This window comes from Eschrichtius robustus, chromosome 12 (genome assembly GCF_028021215.1).
Source record: "Eschrichtius robustus isolate mEscRob2 chromosome 12, mEscRob2.pri, whole genome shotgun sequence".
NCBI classification, from domain to species: domain Eukaryota; kingdom Metazoa; phylum Chordata; class Mammalia; order Artiodactyla; family Eschrichtiidae; genus Eschrichtius; species Eschrichtius robustus.
The window spans coordinates 2,101,098-2,123,224 of NC_090835.1; the positions used below are offsets into that span (position 1 = coordinate 2,101,098).

General features: G+C 44.7%; 1 protein-coding gene across 1 annotated transcript in view; it reads left to right on the top strand.

Moving 5' to 3' along the window:
- Positions 1-4,797: 4,797 nt before the first annotated feature.
- The window catches only part of CFAP92 (cilia and flagella associated protein 92 (putative)), a 71,880-nt gene continuing 54,550 nt past the window's right edge, over positions 4,798-22,127 (top strand). The window contains exons 1-5 of the mRNA XM_068557913.1: positions 4,798-5,059; positions 13,467-13,657; positions 14,203-14,424; positions 20,009-20,138; positions 21,059-21,131. Coding sequence (XP_068414014.1) covers positions 4,798-5,059; positions 13,467-13,657; positions 14,203-14,424; positions 20,009-20,138; positions 21,059-21,131 — 878 coding nt within the window. The remainder of the gene's footprint in view (positions 5,060-13,466; positions 13,658-14,202; positions 14,425-20,008; positions 20,139-21,058; positions 21,132-22,127) is intronic.

A 22,127-nucleotide genomic window follows, 5' to 3' on the forward strand; every position in this document is an offset into this window, starting at 1 on the left:
ACAACCCAATCGAAAAATGGGTGAAAGACAGGGACAGACATTTCCCCAAAGAATATATATGGATGGCCAATAAGCATGAGAAAAGATCCCAGTACCATTAGGCATTAGGGAAATACAAAGAAGAACCTCAATGAAAGACTATTTCGCCCTCACAAGAATGGCGATAATAACTGACGGACAATAAATGTTTTTGAGGATGTAGAGAAATAGGAACCCTCACACGTTGCTGGTGGGAATGTGAAATGGTGCAGCCACGTTGGAGAACAGTTTGGCAGTAAAAGATAAGCATAAAGCCTGATGCTTAAGTGTAGCATACTACGTGACCCAGCTCTCCCACTGCTAGATGCCTCTACTCAAGAGAAACGAAAACATCTGTCCACACAGAGACCGTCATGTGAATGTCCTCAGCAGCATTCTTCATAAATGTCTAAATGTCCAACCTTAATGTCCATGAACTGATGGCTGGATAGACAAAATGGATTTATGGCTCCATTTATAGGAAATGTTCATAAAAAGGCACGTTTTTAGAGACGGAAAGTAGATTAATGGTTGTCTAGAGCTTGGGGTGGGAACAGAGATTAATTATAATTAATTATAGTACTTTTGGGTGAAACTTGTGCAGGAAGGATCTTATTAGGGAGATGAAACTGTTCTAAAACTTATTTATGGTGGTGATTTCACCACTTGGTGAAGTTACTAAAAATCATTGAATTATACACTTGAAATGGGTGCACCGTATGATATAAAATACACCTCAGTAAAGTTGTTATAAGGTGGGGGGTGGCGCTTTGCTTAAGAGAGGGATGGCAAGAAGAAGATGGGTGTATGCTTCCAGCTGCCAGAGTCTTGTGATAACTTCAGAAAGCTCTCTGGGCGCCGTGGGAGCTGTGGCGCTCCACTGCCCTGGAGGAAGAAGGAAGCGGGGACAGATTGCCCTCAGATTGCTGCGTTCCACGGGGTGCCCCTTTGCAATGTGACTTTGCCCTTCCTCCTGTCCTATTCCTCACCCCCTTGAGTCTGGGCTGGCCCTTGTGACTTGCTCTGGTCAACGGACTATGGTGGAAGTGACGCCATGCTAGTTTCTAAGCTTAGGTCTCAAGAGGCCTTGCAGCTTCTACCTTGGTTCTCTTGGAACCCTGCCCTGAGAAGCCCGTCTGAGGAAGCCACTGCCGCTTCGTGGAAGATGAGGAGCCACGTGGAGAGGAAGTGAGGTGCCCTAGGCAACGGCACCAACTGCCAGACACGTGGGCCAGGCCAGCTTGGACCTTCCGGCCCTGTCGACCCTCCACATGAGTATAACCCGGTGAGTGAGCCCAGGGGCCACCAGTGAAGAACCGCCCAGCTGACCCATGGAACTGTGAGAAATAGCTAGTGGCTGTTGTCTTATCCACTAAGTTTTTGGGGTGGTTTGTTATGCAACAATAGACAATTGAAACAAATAACCCCTTTCCTTTCCTTTGACTTTGCCAGCCCTGACACCGTCTTTGCTGAGGGGAGGTTGTAGACCCACCCCTCGTGCCTGAGTCTCAGGTGACACACCTTTGCCCTCATTCCATCCCATGATGCCCCGGCTCTTGACCTGGACACTACCTCCCTCAGGGAAGTGTTTCCACATCTTGGCTGTGCAGTGGGATCTTGGTGGAGGTGACTTTAACAAACAAGGGTTCTGTTCCAGTTATTTATTATTGCACAACAAATAATCCCCAAACTTAGTGGGTTAGGACAACAGTAACTTACTTTGCTGATAAATCTGCAATTTGCAGGGGGCTTGATGGGGACAGCTGGTTTCTGCTACACATGGTGTCAGCCAGGTGACTCAAAGGCTGGGGGCTGGAATCACCTGAGGTCTGGCTCTCACACTTTGGGCAGTGACGCTGGCAGTTGGCCGGGAACCCGGCCGGCTGTTGGCCAGAGCATCTACACGTGGCCTTTACATGAGGCTGCTTGGGCCTCCTCACAACATGGTGCTGGATTCCTAGAGTGAGCACCCCAAAGAACAAGGCAGAAGCGCATGGAATTTGTATGACCTGGCTTCAGATGTCACCTAGTGTCACTTCCACCCTACTCTGTTGGCTGAGGTGGTCCCAAAGTTCTGTCTGGGTTCAAGGGGGAGGGGACTAGACCCACCATGGGATGTGAAGAGTGTTGACATCACACTGTAAGAAGAGAGGGTGGGAGGGAATCTATTGAGGTGTTTGGAAAATACAATCTATCACCGGTTCCTAAGCCCCACCTCTGGAGAATCAATTCCACAGGTCTGGAATGAAGCCTCAGGATTGAAGATTTGACATGATCCTGGGTGATTCTCATGCACATCCAGGACCTCTCAAGCCTGAGTTCAGGGCCGCCCCACAGGAGGGGCTGGGAGATTGGCTGCTGCCCTTGGTAACAAGGTGGTCAAGGACCCTTTGGAGCAAAACCAGCCACAGGCAGCAGGTGGCACCTGACGGGCAGCAGGCCTGCTGTCTGTCCCAGGGAGGGTGGTATCACTGACCGGCTCTTGTTAATGGGGCCTTTTGGGAGCTGGTGTATCCTAGTAGCCTTTTCCCCTTGCAGCCCTGGGTGTCTTTTTAGTACTTCCTTGCTTGTGGACGGTAGTCTGCAGGCTGCTGGACAGGGCACTCAGTGGTGAAGCTTGCGTCCTTCTCCCCAGGGGACCTCACTGCCATTTGCAGACCTCCCCTCACAGCTGTTCTTGAGGTTCAGTTTTTTTAGACTGATCGAACCTGAGGAATGTCGGAGGGCCCCCGTCAGTGGGCAGTATTCTGGAATACTGGACTACTGTCCCCAGCCCCTGGGGACGGCCTAAGGAGGTGGGCACTGGGAGGCAGGGGGCTTGCATCCACAGCTTTGCTCTTTGGCCACGGGTAGGTTGTGTCTCAGCTCAGAGCCTCAGTTTCTGCAACAGCTGAGTGTGTGTGGAGATTCCGCGCCCATTCGCTTGAACAAACTACTGCCCAGGGGCTTGGTACCGGGGCCCCCGTGCACCACTCCAGCCTCATCAAACCTTCCCTGAACTTGCCACACGTTTTCACTCTGCTTGGCCTTTGCATATGCTGTGTCCTCTTCCTGGAATGCCTTCTCTTGCTTTCCTCGCCTGGCAAACCCCACAGTTTGGCTTTTGTCACCTCCTCCGTGAAGCCTGCCCCAACCCCTCCGGACAGTCGCTTCTGCGATGTGTCCCTCCGCCGCAGCCCCTTTGGTGGTCTGTGGTCTTCTACATCGGGAGCAGCAGTTAGGGGTCTCTCATCTGGGGGTGGGGGGCAGGGTGTCCGTCAAATAGTCATTTCAATCCAGTGCCGCCATATACCTGTGTGACCTCAGGCAAATCGCTTCACCTCTCTAAGCCTCGGTTTCCTCATCGCTGAGTTTGGGGCTCATGATGACTAAAAAGAATTCTCATATTTGAAGGACGTCAGTGACAGAAGCAGAGCGTCTATGCCAGAGAGGGATGGGGGGTGGGGTGGGGTCGGGTCATCTGAGTTGGCAGAGCCCGGTGCTTCCTTTGCCTTCATCAAAGAACGGGAGGGGCCCGTTGATGGAGCTGCAGTGGGGAGCTGGCAACGCCTCTCCCCTGTACTGCAGGTAAGGCTCAGGCGCATAATAGGTGCTCACGTTCAGAGCAGGAATTCCTTAAAGACTGAATGGGGGCTTCCCTGGCGGTCCAGTGCTTAAGACTTCGCCTTCCAATGCAGGGGGTGCGGGTTCGATCCCTGGTCGGGGAGCTAAGATGGCACATGCCTCACGGCCAAAAAAAACACAAAAAACCAAAACATAAAAAGCAGTATTGTAAAACATTCAATAAAGACTTAAAAAATGGTCCACATCAAAAAAAAAAAAAAAAAAAAGACTGAGTGGATAAGCGAATAACTGACGGCATGAAGGCAGCTGGTTCTGCATTTGTATACACCTCTTTGCCGGACCTTGTCTGGGCACCTGACCTGGGCCCAGCGGCGGAGGCTGGGAGCCCCGCCCCCAGGAGCCCCGCCCTTGGGCTGTGGCCACGTGCGTCTCCTAGCAACCGCCAAACATACCGGCGAGGCGGCTCCCGCGGGCCGCCCTGCCCGGGTGGGCAGACCAGGTCCTCGGAGCCTCCTCCGTGAGGAGGTTGTGCAGCTGCTGTGCGAGCTGACCGACGCCGTCGTCTGAGCCCACGCGGCTGCCCAGCGCGTCCGCTCACAGGTGCCGCAGGTACCCCCCCTCCGCCCCGTCCCCCGCTCCAGCTGCGCAGCCCCTTCTTAGCGTTTGCTGGCGTGCGGCGTCCATGGAGGGCGCTTGTGCCCTGAGCCCAGTACTCAGTGCTCGGTCGGGTCTTGCCTCGGGGTCCTCGCCCTTCTTGGCCTCACCAGGCTCTTTCGCGTGCTGTCCCCAAACCAAGGTCATATTGTGCTTTGGCACAGCTAACCCGAGGCCCTCACCCCCCCACCCCCTCCCTTGTGGTTCTTGGGGAATTGCACTCACCTGGAGCAGGCATTCCAGACGTGCTCAATGATTAACTTTGATCGTGAAAGGAGGAACAGCTGGGGCCGGGAGGACGGGACTCGATTTGGAGACACTGGCTTTGCTGATTATCACGATTACTGATGGCACCATTCTCTGAGGTTCATCTAATCTTTGTTGAGTGCCCGCTGTGTGCCAGGCAGTGTCTGAGGCCTTGGCTGGTCAGCCCGGAACAGGACAAGGCACGGGGGGGAGGAGGGGGCAGGCCGGGCTTCCCTCCTGGGAGCAGTGGTGGTGACGGCGGTGCCTTTATTTCCTTGCAGCCGGGAGTGCCGGCCGCGTGGGCCGCCCTGCGGCATGTGGCTGCACGCCTGTGAGTGGGAGGATGAGGACGAGGCGAGCACGGGGGCCGTGTCCTCCATGGGCAGCTTTTACCAGTCCGGGAGCGAGTGTGAAGTGGAGGAGAGCCTGAAGGTTAGGGCCTGGGCCCAGGAGTCGGCCACTGGCCACCAGTGCAGCAGCGAGTCCTCAGAAGGGCCTGCCAGCACCTTCGACTCGGATGTGCCCCACGTTGTGCCCTGCAAGTTTATCATCTCTCTGGCCTTCCCAGTGACCACGGGTAAGTGTGACAGCAGAGAGGGAGTGTACCAGTGACCTTCTTCCAGGAGTGTAGGGCACCTGTGCTCCCTCTGCTGGCTCCCTAAGTAGGGTGGCCGGTGACAGGAGCACAGGTCCGGAAAGAAACTGCCACTTTAGAGCCCGCTGTGGTCCAGGCAAGGAACAGACTCAATCCTCTCAAATCAAGAAGCAGGTGATGTTATTTCTGCTTTTTGCAAATAAAGAAATGACAGAGAGGTTAAGGCATTTTTTTCCCCATAAGCTGGTTGTGTATCATCTAATTCCTTGTTTAAATACAGATTCTCAGATTATTGCATCAAAATCTCTGAGTGCAGAGGTAATCAGCTACTGCCAAAAAACGCTGTGTAACAAACGCAAAGCAACTCCCCATTTCATTGGCTTCAAACAGAAATCCCTGTGCTGGGTGAGCGGACCAGCTGATCCGGGCTGGGCTTCCTGCAGTAGCTCTGCCCTGCTTCTGTCTCTCTCATCCTCCTCTCGGATGTGTGGGCAACCCAGACGCATTCCTGCCATGGAAAGGCAGGGCACAAAAGAGGGCAAGCCCAGTCACCCCAGCACTCTTCAGGTCTTTGAGCACCTCCCACCTGCAGACATTTTATTGGCCAAAGCAAGGCACATGGTTGAACCCCAAGATTAAGGGCAGAGAAAAGTACTCCACTTTTTTTAAGGTGGACTATCTTTTTTTGTATCAGCTTTTTAATTGAAATATAGTTAATTTACAATGTTGTCTTAGTTTCAAGTGTACAGCAAAGTGATTCAGTCATATATGTTCTTTTTCAGATTCTTTTCCATTGTAGGTTATTACAAGATATGGAGTATAGTTCCTTGTGCTATACAGTAGGTCCTTGCTGTTTATCTATTTTATATATAGTGGTGTGTATATGTTAATCCCAACCTCCTAATTTATCTCCCCTCCCCTACTATCCCTTTTGGTAACCGTAAGTTTGTTTTCTATGTCTGTGAGTCTATTTCTGTTTTGTAAATAAGTTCATTTGTTTCATTTTTTTAGGTTCTGCATCTAAGTGATATCATATAATATTTGTCTTTGTCTGAGTTACTTCACTTAATGTGATCATCTCTAGGTCCATCCATGTTTCTGCAAATGGCATTATTTCATTCTTTTCATGGCTGAGTAATATTCCATTGTGTATATATACCACATCTTCTTTATCCATTCTTCTGTCGATGGACATTTAGGTTGCTTCCATGTCTTGGCTATTGTAAATAATGCTGCTATGAACAGAGTGGTGCATGTATCTTTTCGAATTAGAGTTTTCTCAAGATCTATCCCCAGGACTGGGATTGCAGGATCATATGGTAACTCTATTTTTAGTCTTTTAATGAACCTCCATACTGTTCTCCACAGTGGCTGCACCAATTTACATTCCCACCAACAGTGTAGGAGGGTTCCCTTTTCTCCACACCTTCTCCAGCATTTACTGTCTGTGGATTTTTAATGATGGTCATTCTGACTGGTGTGAGGTGATGCCTCATTGTAGTTTCGATTTTTCATTTCTCTAATAATGAGTGACATTGAGCATCTTTTCCTGTGCTTGTTGGCCATCTATATGTCTTCTTGGAGAAATGTCTACTTATGTCTCTTCTGCCCATTTTTTCATTGCGTTGTTTGTTTTTTTGATATTGAGCTCCATGGACTGTTTGTAAATTTTGGAAATTAATCCCTTGTTGGTAGCATCGTTTGCAAATATTTGCTCCTAGACCTTAGGTTATCTTTTCATTTTGTTTATGGTTTCATTTGCTGTGTAAAAGCTTTTAAGTTGAATTAGGTCCCATTTGTTTATTTTTGTTTCTATTTCCATCCCTCTAGAAGACGGATCCAAAAAAATATTGCTGCGATTTATGTCAAAGAGTGTTCTGCCTATGTTTTCCTCTAGGAGTTTTATAATATCCTGTCTTATGTGTAGCTCTTTAATCCATTTTTTTTTTTTTTAACCAATGTAGCATTTTATTTATGTGTAGATGTGTTTTCCTAAGCAATGCCCATTCTTACAAGTTCCATGCTGTGGTCAAAACTAGTATATGTTTTATTTCTAAGGATTTTGCCTTCAGATACTTTCAGGAATTCTTCCAGACTTATTTTCTTTAACATCACAGGAGTTTCTTATACACTTCCGAGCTGCTGAGTGTCCAAGAAGAGAATAATATTCATATGTGATTTTGAGGATTAAATGAAATAGTCTGAAATTTGTTACAAAGCAGCCCATTCTGACAGTTTACTAATCACTAATACATTTTATAAAGGTAATTATTGTTTTAATATGGAAGATTTATAATGATCTTTTAGAACAATGAAACATTATTATAGAAATTATTGATTTTTAACATTTACATAAAATTATATTAATATTTTTTTAAACATCTTTATTGAAGTATAATTGCCTTACAATGGTGTGTTAGCTTCTGCTTTATAACAAAGTGAATCAGTTATACATATACAATATGTTCCCATTTCTCTTCCCTCTTGCATCTCCCTCCCTCCCACCCTCCCCATCCCACCCCTCTAGGTGGTCACAAAGCACCGAGCTGATCTCCCTGTGCTATGCGGCTGCTTCCCACTAGCTATCTATTTTACATTTGGTAGTGTATATATGTCCATGACACTCTCTTACCCTGTCACATCTCACCCCACCCCCTCCCCATATCCTCAAGTCCATTCTCTAGTAGGTCTGTGTCTTTATTCCCATCTTGCCACTAGGTTCTTCATGGCCTTTTTTTTTTTTTTCCTTAGATTCCGTATATATGTGTTAGCATACTGTATTTGTTTTTCTCTTTCTGACTTACTTCACTCTGTATGACAGACTCTAACTCCATCCACCTCATTACAAATACCTCCATTTCATTTCTTTTTATGGCTGAGTAATATTCCATTGTATATATGTGCCACATCTTCTGTATCCATTCATCTGTCGATGGACACTTAGGTTGCTTCCATGTCCTGGCTGTTGTAAATAGAGCTGCAATGAACATTTTGGTACATGACTCTTTTTGACCTATGGTTTTCTCAGGGTATATGCCCAGTAGTGGGATTGCTGGGTCATATGGTAATTCTATTTGTAGTTTTTTAAGGAACCTCCATACTGTTCTCCGTAGTGGCTGTGTCAATTTACATTCCCACCAACAGTGCAAGAGTGTTCCCTTTCCTCCACACCCTCTCCAGCATTTATTGTTTCTAGATTTTTTGATGATGGCCATTCTGACCGGTGTGAGATGATATCTCATTGTAGTTTTGATTTGCATTTCTCTAATGATTAATGATGTTGAGCATTCTTTCATGTGTCTGTAGACCATCTGTATATCTTCTTTGGAGAAATGTCTATTTAGGTCTTCGGCCCATTTTTGGATTGGGTTGTTCGTTTTTTTGTTATTGAGCTGCATGAGCTGCTTGTAAATCTTGGAGATTAATCCTTTGTCAGTTGCTTCATTTGCAAATATTTTCTCCCATTCTGAGGGTTGTCTTTTGGTCTTGTTCATGGTTTCCTTTGCTGTGCAAAAGCTTTTAAGTTTCATTAGGTCCCATTTGTTTATTTGTGTTCTTATTTCCATTTCTCTGGGAGCTGGGTCAAAAAGAATCTTACTGTGATGTATGTCATAGAGTGTTCTGCCTATGCTTTCCTCTAGGAGTTTTATAATATCCTGTCTTACGTGTAGCTCTTTAATCCATTTTGAGTTTGTTTTTGTGTATGGTGTTAGAGAATGTTCTAATTTCATTCTTTTACACGTAGCTGTCCAGTTTTTCCATCACCACTTATTGAAGAGACTGTCTTATCTCCAAGGTATATTCTTGCCTCCTTTGTCATAGATTAATTGACCATAAATGCGTGGGTTTGTTTCTGGGCTTTCTATCCTGTTCCATTAATCTCTGTGTCTGTTTTTGTGCCAGTACCATACTGTTTAGATCACTGTAGCTTTGTTGTATAGTCTGAAGTCAGGGAGCATTATTCCTCCAGCTCCATTCTTTCTCAAGATTTCAGGGTCTTTTGTGTTTCCATACAAATTAAAAAAATTTTTGTTCTAGTTCTGTGAAAAATGCCATTGACAGTTTGATAGGGATTGTGTTGAATCTGTAGATTGCCTTAGATATTATGGTCATTTTAACAATATTGACTCTTCCAATCCAAGAACATGTGGTATATCTTTCCATCTGTTTGTGTCATCTTTGATTTCTTTCATCAGTGTCTTATAGTTTTTGGAGTACAGGTCTTTTGCCTCCTTATGTAGGTGTATTCCTAGATATATCAAGAAGTACTCCATTTTTTGATATGTCTTTTTTTGTTGTTCTGCCTGAAATATCTCCCCATGATGATTAATTTCAACTTTTCCTTGTAGTTCTGTTGATGGTTGCTTCAGATATTTTGGAGGCTATTTGGTTAGGTGTATACCATGTTTTAGAATTGACCTATCTTCTTGGTGAATTGAATTTTTGGTCATTGTGTGTGACCTCCTCTATCCATAATGGTGCTTTTTATCTTTGGTCGGTTGATATCAAGCAAAAGAGCCTGAAAAAAGACATCTGCAAATACCACCCAAAAGAAAACTGGTGCTTATTTGATTACCTTTAATCCTCACATCTCTTGCAGCATCTCCTAGATTTGTTTTTCTTAGTTTGGCACTTATTCCAAAGGCGTTTACAAAATACATCGCTGTGCAGCTCAACTTATGAGACCTTGCCTGAGAGTATTTTTATGGTGCCAGGACCTTCAAAGGATCTACCTTTGGCTGGATATAAAATTCTAACGTCAATGGTTTTTCCTTCAATACCTAAATAGTTATGAATTTATTTATGAATGTTTATGTAAGTTGTTTACTTAAGAGAAATGAGATCCTATGTATCCTGTTCTACAACTTGCTCGTTAAAAATTTGATGGCATCTCTTAGATATCTTACAGGATATGAGCAGACCTGGTTTTACTTTGTTGTCGTTTGTTTTAAACACCTGTATAGTATTCCATCGTATGTGTCTAATTTATCCTACCCTGTATTGGTGGGTTTTTTTTTTAATATCTGAAACATTTATATTAACATATTTCCATACATATTTCCATACAAATACAAATATAAGATTTTTAGAAATTTCATGTAATGTCTGAAACATTTATATTAACATATTTCCATACAAATAACCCAATGAAAGTTTAGTATTAGTTGTTTTGTTTGTTTGTTTCTTTATACTGCAGGTTCTTATTAGGCATCAATTTTATACACATCAGTGTATACATGTCAATACCAATCGCCCAATTCAGCACACCGCCATTCCCACCCCACCGCAGTTTTCCCCCCTTGGTGTCCATATGTCCATTCTCTACATCTCTGTCTCAACTTCTGCCCTGCAAACCGGCTCATTTGTACCATTTTTCTAGGTTCCACATACATGCATTAATATATGATATTTGTTTTTCTCTTTCTGACTTACTTCACTCTGTATGACAGTCTCTAGATCCATCCACTTCTCAACAAATGACTCAATTTCGTTCCCTTTTATGGCTGAGTAATATTCCATTGTATATATGTACCACATCTTCTTTATCCATTCGTCTGTTGATGGGCATTTAGGTTGCTTCCATGACCTGGCTATTGTAAATAGTGCTGCAATGAACATTCGGGTGCATGTGTCTTTTTGAATTACGGTTTTCTCTGGGTATATGCCCAGTAGTGGGATTGCTGGGTCATATGGTAATTCTATTTTTAGTTTTTAAAGGAACCTCCATATTGTTCTCCATAGTGGCTGTATCAATTTACATTCCCACCAACAGTGCAAGAGGGTTCCCTTTTCTCCACACCCTCTCCAGCATTTGTTGTTTGTAGATTTTCTGATGATGCCCATTCTAACAGGAGTGAGGTGATACCTCATTGTAGTTTTGATTTGCATTTCTCTAATAATTAGTGATGTTGAGCATCTTTTCATGTGCTTCGTGGCCGTCTGTATGTCTTCTTTGGAGAAATGTCTATTTAGGTCTTCTGCCCATTTTTGGATTGGGGTGTTTGTTTCTTTAATATTGAGCTGAATGAGCTGTTTATATATTTTGGAGATTAATCCTTTGTCTGTTGATTTGTTTGCAAATATTTTCTCCTATTCTGAGGGTTGTCTTTTCGTCTTGTTAATGGTTTCCTTTGCTGTGCAAAAGCTTTGAAGTTTCATTAGGTCCCATTTGTTTATTTTTGTTTTTATTTCCATTACTCTAGGAGGTGGATCAAAAAAAGATCTTGCTGTGATTTATGTCAAAGAGTGTTCTTCCTGTGTTTTCCTCTAAGAGTTTTATAGTGTCCAGCCTTATATTTAGGTCTCTAATCCATTTTGAGTTTATTTTTGTGTATGGTGTTAGGGAGTATTCTAATTTCATTCTTTTACATGTAGCTGTCCAGTTTTCCCAGCACCACTTATTGAAGAGACTGTCTTTTCTCCATTGTATATCTTTGCCTCCTTTGTCATAGATTAGTTGACCATAGGTGCGTGGGTTAATCTCTGGGCTTTCTATCTTCTTCCATTGATCTGTGTTTCTGTTTTTGTGCCAGTACCATATTGTCTTGATTACTGTAGCTTTGTAGTATAGTCTGAAGTCAGGGAGTCTGATTCCTCCAGCTCCGTTTTTTTCCCTCAAGACTGCTTTGGCTATTCGGGGTCTTTTGTGTCTCCATACAAATTTTAGGATGATTTGTTCTAGTTCCGTAAAAAATGCCATTGGTAATTTGATAGGGATTGCATTGAATCTGTAGATTGCTTTGGGTAGTATACTCATTTTCACCATGTTGATTCTTCCAATCCAAGAACATGGTATATGTCTCCATCTGTTGGTATCATCTTTAATTTCTTTCATCAGTGTCTTATAGTTTTCTGCATACAGGTCTTTTGTCTCCCTAGGTAGGTTTATTCCTAGGTATTTTATTCTTTTTGTTGCAGTGGTAAATGGGAGTGTTTCCATAATTTCTCTTTCAGATTTTTCATCATTAGTGTATAGGAATGCAAGAGATTTCTGTGCATTAATTTTGTATCCTGCAACTTTACCATATTCATTAATTAGCTCTAGCAGTTTTCTGGTGGCAGTTTTAGGATTCTCTATATATAGTATCATGTCATCTGCAAACAGTGACAGTTTTACTTCTTCTTTTCCAATTTGTATTCCTTTTATTTCTCTGATTGCTGTGGCTAGGACTTCCAGAACTATGTTGAATAATAGTGGTGAGAGTGGACATCCTTGTCTCGTTCCTGATCTTAGAGGAAATGCTTTCAGTTTTTCACCATTGAGAATGACGTTTGCTGTGGGTTTGTCATATATGGCCTTTATTATGTTGAGGTAGGTTCCTTCTATGCCCACTTTCTGGAGAGTTTTTATCATAAATGGGTGTTGAATTTTGTCAAAAGCTTTTTCTGCATCTATTGAGATGATCATATGGTTTTTATTCTTCAATTTTTTTAATATGGTGTATCACATTGATTGATTTGTGTGTATTGAAGAATCCTTGCATCCCTGGGATAAATCCCACTTGATCGTGGTGTATGATCCTTTTAATGTGTTGTTGGATTCTGTTTGCTAGTATTTTGTTGAGGATTTTTGCATCTATATTTATCAGTGATATTGGTTTGTAATTTTCTTGTTTTGTAGTGTCTTTGTCTGGTTTTGGTATCAGGGTGATGGTGGCCTCATAGAATGAGTTTGGGAGTGTTCCTTCCTCCGTAATTTTTTGGAAGAGTTTGAGAAGGATGGGTGTTAGCTCGTCTCTAAATGTTTGATAGAATTCACCTGTGAAGCCATCTGGTCCTGGACTTTTGTTTGTTGGAAGATTTTTAATCACAGTTTCAATTTCATTACTTGTGATTGGTCTGTTCATATTTTCTGTTTCTTCCTGGTTCAGTCTTGGAAGGTTATACCTTTCTAAAAATTTGTCCATTTCTTCCAGGTTGTCCATTTTATTGGCATAAAGTTGCTTGTAGTAGTCTCTTAGGATGCTTTGTATTTCTGCGGTGTCTGTTGTAACTTCTCCTTTTTCATTTCTGATTTTATTGATTTGAGTCCTCTCCCTCTTTTTCTTGATGAGTCTATGGTGGGGTTTTTTTGGTTTTTTTTTAACCTGCCTCTTACTGTTGAGACTAGGGGTAGGCAGGTAAGTGCCTACAATAAAAAAAATTTAAGGAGATGCTCACCTCAGAGTCACGCTCTATAATTCCGCACACTGGCTTCCAGCCCTGGGGCTGCTCCTCTGGTGGCTGGGAGGACCGGACATGCATCTTAACTCCAAGTGGGCGGCAGCGGGGAGTCTGCACATGGCACCTCCTCCAGCCTTGGGCTCTTCTTGGTTCCAGGGAATCGTGGAGACGGGTCTGCTTTCCCACGTGAGGTTAGAACAAGTCTCATTACATCTGTATCTTCTAGGTCACAAAGGAAAATGTTCAAGTTTGGTTGAAAAATATAGGAGACACCCTAAAATGGACAAACCTATTGCAAAGGTTCGCCATTACTACCACATCGAGTACTTCCTCCTGCCTGATGATGGGGAGCCTAAAAAGGTCGATGTGGTGGTGTTTCCAGCCTTGGCCAAAGTGTTCCTGGATTCAGGAATAAAGGTGAGTGTGTGTGTGTGTGTGTGTGTGTGTGTGTGTGTGTGGCCTTGCATATAGTCTGATACCCACAAGAAATAGCACGAGCCACAAAGGATGCTTGCTTCCCCTGGAACTTGCTAGAAATGTAGGATCTTGGTCTCCACCCTAGGCCTACTGAATGGGAATCTGCACAAACCTAATAATATTGATAGCAACTCTATGATTTTCCATGAAGGTATACACATGCGCGTGTGTGTATGTGCACACCCGCCACCCGCACACACACTCACACTCCCGCCTGGGGCAGGGCTCTGGGTCAGGATGGGGAGTCCGTGGGAGGGACACTCTTTGCAGGGAATTGCTTTTACTTTATTTTTCCAAGCAACCCAGAGGCGTGCAGGCCCGTCTGTGGCACCCATTTCCTGATTCCCTATGTGAGTTGGGAGCCAGGAGGGGGTGGGATGCACAGACAGACAAGCAGAAGGCAGGGCCTGCCACATCGTGGCGGCGGTCAGATCTTGGCCTCTGAGCTTTCAACGCTGAGAGTCTCTTGTTGTCCTTTTACACAGACCATCAGGCCATGGCAAGAAGGGGACAAGGTCTGGGTGTCGTGGACCCAAAGTTTTAACATCAACGTGACAAAGGAGTTACTAAAGAAAATAAATTTTCACAAAATCACCTTGAGGCTCTGGGACACCAAGGACAAGGTTTCGAAAAAAGCCAAGCATTATCGATTAAAACCTTGCGGGTTTCTGGAAAATGCAGGATCTTTTGGTAAGTCAGGCATTCACGTTTGATTTGAGATGTTTCCGGAGGCGTGTGGCTTCTCACCGGTAACAGCAGAAAAGCCAGCCAGCATCTCCTCGTTTGGCGCATCTGGTTTCCCTGGGGCCCACGCTGGTTTCTGTCAGCGCAGTGACACCCCCTCCCTCCAGGACACGTGCGGCGACGGGAAGGGCGCCCCAAGTCTGTGTGCCGCCCGTCAGCCACCAGTCTGGGCAGTGCTGAGGCGGGCACCCACCCCCGGCCTGTGTCCCAGGGTGAGTCTGGTGTGCTCCCTGAACAAAAAAATTAGAGGCTATTGAGAAACGAAACAGAAAACTCAAAAGTCCCACAGCCCTGTTTCCATTAGGCCCTTCAGACTCTTCCTCGTGTAAAGATTGTATCAGTGCCAGAAAGTCTCCTTTCGAACTCCCGCAGTTGAAGTCACGCAGCTGAATTGAACCCTGTCTCCATCCTGAGCTAATGGTGACCTTGGGCACCTACTGCGTCTGGCCAGATGCCTGGGGGCAGGGTGGTGGGAGTGCGCCCCCCTCCCCCCACAATAAGGAGGACTGCATTGTCTAGAGGGAATTTTAAAACTATCATAAAATGCTGCCACTTAAAATATGCAGCGGCATTCTTGTAAGATGCATCCCAGTTTTCGGAGGTATTAGAAGGTAGAGTCGACGTGCTTCAGAGAATGGGGTGGGATGAGGCGCTGTCACGGCTGCTGATCGCGGCTTCCAGACAAGTACAACCCTCCCCACTTTCCATGAGCAAAGTAGGCCTGGACTTGCTTGTAGCGAGAGGCAGCGCCAGAATCAGAACCCAGTTTTGTGTGACTGGAAAGTCTTTTTTCTCCGGTTTCCAGCCTGCCCTCCTCAAAGAGCCTTCCTGACCTTGGGGGCTTGGGGCTTCCGAGTTTTAATCTTTCATTGCTGTCCCGGGTTTCTTACCCTCGGCGGTGTTGGCATCTTGGGTCGGATCGTTCCTTGTTGCAGGGACCATCCTGGGCACTGGAGGACTGTAGCAGCGTCCCAGACCTCTACCCACTAGACACCAGGACCAGCCTCCCAGCTGTGACAACTAGAAATTTCTTCAGACATCGTCCACAGGTGCAAAATCGCCCCTGGCTGAAAAATCACTGATTTGCCTCTAAACTACTAGTCCTGGGTGAGAAAATGGGATTCAAGTTCTCTTTTCTCACCTGGACCAAAGGAAAGACCCGTGTCCTCAGAGCATGGGCTCTAAACCACCCGCATTGGACGCACTTGGAGTGCAGCCTCAATGCAGATTCCAGGGCCTGCCCCAGAGCTGCCGAGCCCAAATTTCTGCTAAACATCTGCCTGGCAGTGGGCTTACCCTGGAGCAGAGGTGCCAGGGTGGGTGTACCAGGAGGACTTCCTGGAGGAGGGGCCATGGAGACAAGTTTGGAAGGGTAAATGGAATCAGCCGCCTGGAAAAGGGAGGAGGTCGGGTGTCACGGGCCCTTCAGTGAGGGCCCCTGGGCCTTTTGCTGTGTGCGTCCTTGGGGCCACTGCTCCCCCTTGAACCCTGTCCCACGCCTGGCATCACTGCCTCTTAAGTTAACTAATTTTCTTCCGTTAAAAATATCAGTGTGTGTTCACTTTGCAAAACAATTTAGAAGTAGATTAGCCAAAGGGAGAAAAAGTTAAAATCATATGATGTCTGAGCAGAGACAGCCATTGCTAACATTTTCCTGTGCGTTTTACAACTGGATACAAAATTTTAACAAAGACGGATCCAGTGTACATACTGTCTTAAGTCCTGCCTTTTTCCACTTAAGTTATCTTCTTTTTTTTTTTATTTTGGAGGAGGTTTTTTTTAATCAATATTTTTTAATTGAAGTATAGTTGATTTACAGTGTTTACTGCTGTACACTAAAGTGATTCAGTTATTTGTATATACATTCTTCTTTTTAAAAAATTCTTTTCCATTATGGTCTGTCATAGGATATTGAATATAGTTCCCTGTGCTATACAGTAGGGCCTTGTTGTTTATCTATTCTATATATAATAGCTTACATCTGCTAACCCCAACCTCCCACTCTATCCCTCCCCCAACCCCCTGCCCCTTGGCAACCACCAGTCTGTTCTCTGTGTCTGTGAGTCTGTTTCTGTTTCATAGACAGGTTCATTTGTGTCATATTTTAGATTCCACATATAAGTGATATCATATGGCATTTGTCATTCTCTTTCTGACTTCACTTAGTGTGATAATCTCTAGTTGCATCCATGTTGCTGCAAATGGCATTAATTCATTCTTTTTTATGGCTGAGTAATATTCCATTGTATATATGTACCGCATCTTTTTTTTTTAACATCTTTATTGGAGTATAATTGCTTTACAATGTGTGTTAGTTTCTGCTGTATAACAACGTGAATCAGCTGTATGTATACATATAGCCCCATATCCTCTCCCTCTTGAGCCTCCCTCCCACCCTCCCTATCCCACCCCCCTAGGTGGTCACAAAGCACCGAGCTGATCTCCCTGTGCTATGCAGCTGCTTCCCGCTAGCTATCTGTTTTACATTTGGTAGTGTATATATGTCAATGCTACCCTCTCACTTCATCCCAGCTTACCCTTCCCCCTCCCCATGTCCTCAAGGTACCACATCTTCTTTATCCATTCATCCGTTGATGGATATTTAGGTTGTTTCCATGTCTTGGCTATTGTGAATAGTGCTGCTATGAACATAGGGATGCGTGTATCTTTTTGGATTATAATTTTGTCTGGATATATGCCCAGGAGTGGGATTGCTGGATTGTATGGTAATTCTATTTTTAGTTTACTGAGGAACCTCCATACTGTTCTCCATAGTGGCTGCACCAACTTACATTCCCACCAACAGTGTATGAGGGTTCTCTTTTCTCCACATCCTCTCCAGCATTTGTTATTTGTAAGACATTTTAATGGTGTCCTTTCTGACCAATGTGAGGTGGTACCTCACTGAAGTTTTGATTTGCATTTCTCTAATAATTAGCAGTATTGGGCATCTTTACATGTGCCTATTGGCCATCTGTATGTCTTCTTCGGAGAAATGTCTGTTTAGGTCTTCTGCCCATTTTTTGATTGGGTTTTTTGTTGTTGTTATTGAATTGTATGAGCTGTTTCTATACTTTAGAAATTAAGCCCTTGATGGTTGCATCATTTCCAAATATTTTCCCCCATTCTGTAGGTTGTCTTTTTGTTTTATTTATGGCTTCCTTTGCTGTGCAAAAGCTTATAAGTTTGATTAGGTCCCATTTGTTTATTTTTGTTTTTATTTCTATTGCTTTGAGAGACTGACCTAAGAAAACATTGGTACGATTTATGTCAGAGAATGTCTTGCCTATGATCTCTTCTAGGAGTTTAATGGTGTCGTGTCTTATGTTTAAGTCTTTAAGCCATTTTGAGTTTATTTTTGTGTGTGGTGTGAGGGTGTGTTCTAACTTCATTGATTTGCATGCAGCTGTCCAACTTTCCCAGCACCACTTGCTGAAGAGACTGTATTTTTCCCATTGTATATTCTTGCCTCCTTTGTTGAAGATTAATTGACATAGGTGTGTGGATTTATTTCTGGGCTGTCTGTTCTGTTCATTGATCCATATGTCTGTTTTTGTGTCAGTACCGCACTGTTTTGATTCCTGTAGCTTTGTAGTATCATCTGAAGTCTGGGAGGGCTATGCCTCCTGCTTTGTTCTTTTTCTTCAGGATTGCTTTGGCAATTCTGGGTCTTTTATGGTCCCACATGAATTTTAGGATTATTTGTTCTAGTTCTGTGAAAAAGGTCATGGGTAATTTTATGGGGATCACATTAAATCTGTAGATTGCTTTGGGTAGTATGGCCATTTTAACACTATTAATTCTTCCAACCCAGGAGCATGGGATATCTTTCCATTTCTTTGAATCCTCTTCAGTTTCCTTTGTTAATGTTTTATAGTCCTCAGTGTATAAGTCTTTCACCTCCTTAGTCAGATTTATTCCTAAATATTTTATTTTTGGGGGTGTGAGTTTAAAAGGGATTGTTGTTTACATTCCCTATCTGATATTTCATTGTTGATGAAGAAGTTATCTTCTTTTTTAAAAAAATTTCTTAAATTTATTTATTTTTGACTGCGTTGGGTCTTTGTTGCTGCACGTGGGCTTTCTCTAGCTGTGGCGGCTCTTCGTTGCGGTGCATGGGCTTCTCATTGTGGTGGCTTCTCTTGTTGCAGAGCATGGGCTCTAGGCATGTGGGCTCAGTAGTTGTGGCACGTGGGCTCTAGAGCACAGGCTCAGTAATTGTAGCGCATGGGCTTAGTTGCTCCGCGGCACGTGGGTTCTTCCCGGAACGGGGCTCGAACCCGTGTCCCCTGCGTTGGCAGGTGGATTCTTAACCACTGTGCCACCAGGGAAGCCCGAGAAGTTATTCTTGAAACTCCTGTTTCCTGGGAGCAGAGACACAAGAGGCCAAGGGAATGGGAAGTTCATCACCTGCGAGAACTTGTCAGCTTTCAGCCTCTGGGTCTTGAATGCAGCATCCCAAAAAGAGTTAGCATTTTCTTCTCTTAAATCTGCTGAGCCCCTTGGTTTCTCAGTACTGTCGGACAAAGACCGTCTGAAGCCCCCCAGGTCATGGCTGACTCCTGCTATGCCCTCAACTCTTGGCCACGCCCCACCCAGCACCTACTTGGTGTCACTGCCTGTGTGTTGCTCTCTGGAGTTCTCTAGCCCTCAGCTGCCTCTTCTCTCTGCACCCACGTTTATTTTTGTCTCATCTCTCCTGCATTGCTCCCTGACCTTCCTGTATCACCCCTCAGACCCTCGCACTTCACTGCTCTGCAGCTTTTCATGGCTGCCCAGTGCCTTCGGGAACCAAGTCTGACATCTGAGTCCAGCCTTGAAGCCATCGTGCACCTTGCTCCCCAGGCCTCCTTTCTCATCGCTGCTGTCACCTTCACACCTGCTCCAGCCCTGGTCCCTGAAAACACTAGGCTTTTCCCCATTGTAGGGCTTGCCTTCGGGCATCAGGGGCTCTTAGCCTAATCTCTTGCTCCAAAAATTGTTATGCATCCTTCAGCACCGCATCCAGTCACATCTCTTTTCTCTCCACATCTTTCTTCAGCATCCGTTACTGCCATTCGTTCGCTCCTTCCCTCTGCTCGTTCTTCGTTCCACACGTGTTGGCTGCTGCTGTGTGCGTGCAAAGCCCCGCACTGATAGACGTGAAAGACACGGGGGGGTGTCACCCTCGCTGGGGGTTGTCCTCACTTTGGTAAAGGATCAGCTCTCTGACCACAGGAGAGTGACTTAATCGTCAATAAAATGGGGAGGTGGTGATGCCTTTCTTAGAGTGCAGTGTGAACATCAAATGCAACAACAGATACTGAGTGCTTAGTGACCTAGTTTGGGAGAAGCCGTTGCCAGTTGAGGTTTGCATTTCACGGTGTTTTTTTTTTTTTTTTTTCTTTTTCATGGTGTTTTGAAGCAGCTCCCCAGGCAGCAGCTCCAGGAGGGCAGCGGCCTTGCCTCCCTTATTGGTCCAGCACCAGGAGAATGATTGTCACAGCGTGGGTATCAGTGTGTATTTCTGATTGAGTCCGTGATGCTTTCTTCTCCTGCATTCTAGAGGAGGTGAAACATTTGGTTTTAAGTCAGAGAAGTTCGTCTGAACAGGGCATTCACGTCAAACAGAAGCTGCACCAGGACCACGCACCAGGGAAGCCAGAAGAAGCAAGAAAAGGCTTAAGCTCTGGACATGGTGAGTGGAGACCCCGGCAGGGAAGGTGGTTGGCTGGTGTTGCTGGAGTGTTGCGTGCGCACTGGCGTCCGCCCCGCGTGTGCAGTGGCTGCACTGCGCCCCTTCACCCTCCGAAGCGGGCACGGCTCTCCCTGCACCACTCTTTCGTCGTGGATTCTTGTCCTTTCATTTTTGTGACTTACCAAAAAAAAAACCTTTCCTAGCCGTAGAAGTTAGATACATCTTTTTTGTTTGTTTTTTAGAATATTCAGTGAATATGCTGGGTTGGCCCAAAAGTTCGTTCGGGTTTTTTCCGTAGGATGTTATAAAAGTATAAAACAAGCAGGGAAAATAATCTCTTGTTCCGTCACCAGGAACGAACGTAATATTTTGGTTATCATATCATGGCAACTCCTTTGTTTTTGTGCTAAGTTTTGTTTTTTTTTTTTTACATGGATGAGGTTATTCTGGACACATAATTTTCTGTTCTGAGATTACTACGTCACATGCACTGTCCTATTTCCTTAAGAACTTTCCGTAAACTTCATCTGTGGTGACTTTGTAATATTTCCTCTGCTGGCGGCACTGCAATATGCTTAACTATTTATTCCCTGTTGGTGGGAACTTAGGAATCTTGGGGGGTGTTTTCAGTATTCTCTACGGTGCTGAAGTGGACAGTTGAACAGATGGTAGACTTTTCTTCTTTTTTGTTCTCTGGGGGGTTAGATAAGGACCTAGAGGCCTTCTCTTGCCTCCATTTGTCCAAAGTAACCATAGTTATTCCGTGTATTCATTCATTACTCACGTATTATTGACAGACCTTTTTACTGAATGCTTAGGGACTGTTGCCTGGGGGCTGGCATTGCATGTGTCTTAGTGAACGCGTGTAGAACAGGAAGTTTGGAGACGCTGGCTAATATTACTGGCTTCTCACCCAGCAGAAAAGGCAACTCTTCCCAAGACCACTGAGAACTATGAAGAGCTGCTCAGGACGGAAGATCTTGACACAGTACAGTAAGGATGGCCCTGTGTTATTTTGGGGTGTGGGAGTGGAACCCCCTCTTGTACTTGCCCCACAGATTCTCACCCAGAGTCATGTCGATTTTTGGTAACTTCAGTTATGTTCGATCTCACGCAATCCAGCTGAGATGAACGGAACGGAGAGAGGCAGGCTGTGTCTTTGAGTGTGTGTGGTGCATCGGGCCCCATGCTTTTGCGTGCGTTACTGTATCGCATTTAATCATCAGCATTATCGCTCTGTGGGGTGGTATTACCATCTCCATTTTCTCCATAAAGTGAGAGGTTACGTGATTTTTACAAAGTTATAAAACTAGAATTCTTGGTCATCTTGAGAGTGTTGGTACCGCCAGGATCCCAACCCACACCTTCAGATGACTGAGTCCACAGCCTTTCCTGTTGGGAGAGCAGTTGCTCTTGGGGCCTCCTGTAGCCTAATGAGGGTCCAGCGAAGGAGGCTTCTCAGATGCTGTGGGGAGTCAGGGAGAATGGAGGCCCAGCTGGTGGCTTGAAGGGATAGGATGGGAAGAACCAGAGAACATGTCATTTTTTTCGAAAATTTTATTGAATTATAGTTGATTTACAATGTTGTGTTAATTTCTTCTGTACAGCAAAGTGACTCAGAACATGTTTTAAAGTGTTGACTAAAAATTTTTTTGCAGGAATTTACAGATTAATTTGGGGAGAATTGGCTTTTTTTTCCCCCAGAATATATATATATTTTAACATCTTTATTGGAATATAATTGCTTTACAATGGTGTGTTAGTTTCTGCTTTATAACAAAGTGAATCAGCTATACATATACATATATCCCCGTATCTCTTCCCTCTTGCGTCTCCCTCCCACCCTCCCTATCCCACCCCTCTAGGTGGACACAAAGCACCGAGCTGATCTCCCTGTGCCCTGTGGCTGCTTCCCACTAGCTAGCTATTTTACACGTGGTAGTGTATATATGTCCATGCCACTCTCTCACTTCGTCCCATCTTCCCCTT